This window comes from Dipodomys ordii, unplaced genomic scaffold, assembly GCF_000151885.1.
Source record: "Dipodomys ordii isolate 6190 unplaced genomic scaffold, Dord_2.0 Scaffold135, whole genome shotgun sequence".
Taxonomy (NCBI): domain Eukaryota; kingdom Metazoa; phylum Chordata; class Mammalia; order Rodentia; family Heteromyidae; genus Dipodomys; species Dipodomys ordii.
In genome coordinates, this window is record NW_012267351.1 from 4,971,811 (window position 1) to 4,974,994 (window position 3,184).

Here is a 3,184-nt window from a genome sequence, read left to right on the forward strand (position 1 = left end):
TCCCTGCCGAGATCCGGAGGGCGGTTAGTTGGGGGGTGTACGATCCCAGGGCGAGATCCGGGACTCCCCGCCGTGATAATGGGGCGGGGGGGGACTCCCTACCGGGGGGATCTGGGGAGCTCCAGGGTGAGGGGTGCGTGATCCGGGGTGGGTGGGGGGGTGTCTCGGGCGGGAAGAGGGGGACGTGGTGTGCACACGATCCGAGCTTCCCACACACACCCCCCCCACTGCGATCCGGAGGAGAACTCCGGGGAGTGCAGGATCCCGGGCCCCGGGGTTGCAGGGGGGGGGGACGCGTCCACCCCGCGGTCACGCTCACCTGGTTGCTGGGCTGAAGCTGGACCTCGATCCTCACGCCCGCGTCACCGCACCCTGTTGGCTCGGGGCGAAGGGCATCGGGGAGCCCTCCCCTCCGCCGCCCGCACCCCGCCGGGGCCCCCCAGCCTCCGGGGGTAGGTGTCTGCCTTTATGATCTTCTGTCCAATGGGCGCCGGGTTCCTCCATGTTCCGTCCAGGTGACAGCTGCCACCGGTGCCCGCGGAGGGAATGAGAGGGGGAGGGGAGGTTCTCCAACACCCCCCCCTCCCCAAAACCCAGGAATTAAAGGCGCAGGCAGCATCACGCTTCGGTTCGGCTCTCCCACCCCCGTTGCTAGGTGGGTGTGTTCCCGCAGGGAGGGGATTGGAGAGGCGTGGGGTGCTGTTTCCTTCAGAGTTAACGACCGAGGAGAGAAGAGCATGATGGTTATTTTGCTTTATTTATTAATTTTATTATTTTTTTTGAAAGGCTATCAATCTTTTTCTTCATATGGCGTACAGGGGAAACAGCCTCAGGCCATTGACAGGAAAAAAATAAAACCACCCCAAACAAACCAATTTGCTGTGTGCGGCTAGAGAAGGAGCGGTTTGGTTTAGCAAGTTTCTCCTGATGAAATCATTTTATTGATAGAATCTCATTATGTAGCCCAGGATGGCCTGGAACTCTGACCCTCCTGCTTGAGTGCTAGGGTTATAGGTAAGTAACTATCGTGCCTGGCCAAATAGAATCATTTTGCATGTGAAATTTTGATAATAAACCCAGGGGGAAACAAGGAAGGGGAAAATAATGACCTGAACTTGCCAGTGACACTTTGAGATATTTTCTCTGTGTGTGTGTGTGTGTGTGTGTGTGTGTGTGTGGTGGGATTAACACTTTAAAGCTAGAAAACAAAACGGGAATCATTTTGTCGTGATGGGTATAGAGTTCAGCACACTAGGCAAACACTACCCCAAAGCCTTACCTCCTGACTATGTTATTGGCTGTTTTGTTTTGGTGCTTCATGGTAATGGGGTTTGAATTCAGGGCCTCACTTTTGCTAGGCAGGCACTCTACACTTGAGCCAGGCCTATAGCCCTGCTTTTTGCTATTTATTTTGAAGATGGTATCTAACTTTCCTGGCCTCAAATTTTCATCCTCTAGATCTCAGCCTTCTGAACAGCTCCAAACTATTTTTTTTTTTTTTTTGTCAGTTATAGGGCTTGAACTCTGGGCCAAGGCACAGTCCCTGGGCTCTTCAGCTCCAGGCTTGTGTTCTATCACTTGAGCCACAGCACCACTTCTGGCTTTTTCTGCTTATGTGGTGTTGAGGCATGTTAGGCAAGCACTCTACCACTGAGCCACCTTCCCAGCCCCTCCATGCTGTGTTTTTAAAACTTCACTTGCTCCACACATGTTTATACCTAGTTTGAGCTAGAATCTTTTTTCAGAGGCTGTGACACATGGTAGCAGAGATATGGACACCCAGACCGAGTGGAGCAGATTTATCTGGAAGGAACAGAAGTAATACAGTGAATCTGAAAACGGTATAATGTGCCGTGTAAGTTATAGCGTAGAGTGTAAATACTGTGGAAAAACAGCATGGTGAACCATAAAGGGACAGCTCCCAATTTGGAACCGGAAGTTAGGGTAGGAACTCAGAAGTAGCAATGAAAGAGCAGGAAGTTATGTAGATGAGGAAAAAAACATAACTTTCTCAGTGGAGGGTACTGCCGAGGCAAATGTGAGGTCAAGTGTCGTTTTGTTTTTGTGTGGGTATTGGGACTTGAACTCAGAGCCAAAGCGTTCTCCTTTAGCCTTTTTACTCAAGACTGGTGCTCTGTCACTTGAGCCACACCTCTACTTCCAGATTTTTGTTCTTTAATTGGGGATGAGAGTCTCACTGACTTTCCTGCCTGGGGTTGGCTTTGAACGGCGATCCTCAGATCTCAGCCTCCTGGGTAGCAAGGATTACAGGCGTGAGCCACTGGTGCCAGGCTTCCTGCATCTTTTAGCCATCAACATCAGAGAGATGCTAGTGTTTTCAGCTCTCAATTGTAGCTGGATACTACCCCTCCTTTAGACCTACCCGAAGCCAGGGCAGGATGTATCAAGTGTGTTTAGGGTGTGTGTCAGTGGCCCAGGAGATAAAGTGGGCAAAGTAATGGGGTCATGGGTGGGGAGGAATCAAATGGTAACTTGGACTTTGTCTTGTTTGTTGCTGAGTGCTATTGAAATTATGCACGTTCTCTCTCTCTCTCTCTCTCTCTCTCTCTCTCTCTCTCACTCACTCTCTCGTTGGTCATTGGACCTGAACTCTGGGCCTGGGCACTGTCCCTCAGCTCTTCAGCTCAAGGCTAGCGCTCTACCGCTTGAGCCACAGCACCACTTCTGGCCTTTTCTGCTTATAGAACCCAGGGCCTCATGTATGCAAGGCAAGCACTCTACCGCTAAGCCAGCTTCCCAGCCCTCTTTCTTTCGTTCTTTTTTTTTTTTTTAAACAAATAGCTTCAACTATTTCCTGACTAGAAAATTAGTCATGCTGTTTTCCCAACTCAGGTTAGCTTTCAAAATATCAAAAGAAGAGATGGTCTACTAGATAGCTACTCCTTTATCATTTGAAAAAGTATTATTATCTAGTAATTGAACAAATGTTATTCATTGAACCAAGTGAGAGATTTGCTGTGATATTTCCCTATTTCCATACATACATATATATTGCTCATTTATTCTTCTGTGGTCTTTTTTGTTTTTCTGGTACTGGGGCTTGAACTCAGCATCTGGGTCCTGTCCCTTAGCTTTTTGGCTCAAGGGTAGCACTCTACTCTTCGGAGCTTTTTGGTGGTCAATTAGATTTGAGTTTCACAGACTTTCCCCTCCCTCCCTCCCT

General features: G+C 49.3%; 1 protein-coding gene across 1 annotated transcript in view; it reads right to left on the reverse strand.

Moving 5' to 3' along the window:
- Sowaha (sosondowah ankyrin repeat domain family member A) overlaps positions 1-504 on the reverse strand; it is a 2,429-nt gene extending 1,925 nt beyond the window's left edge. Inside the window, exon 1 of the mRNA XM_013030902.1 lies at positions 367-504. Coding sequence (XP_012886356.1) covers positions 367-504 — 138 coding nt within the window. The remainder of the gene's footprint in view (positions 1-366) is intronic.
- Positions 505-3,184: the final 2,680 nt, after the last annotated feature.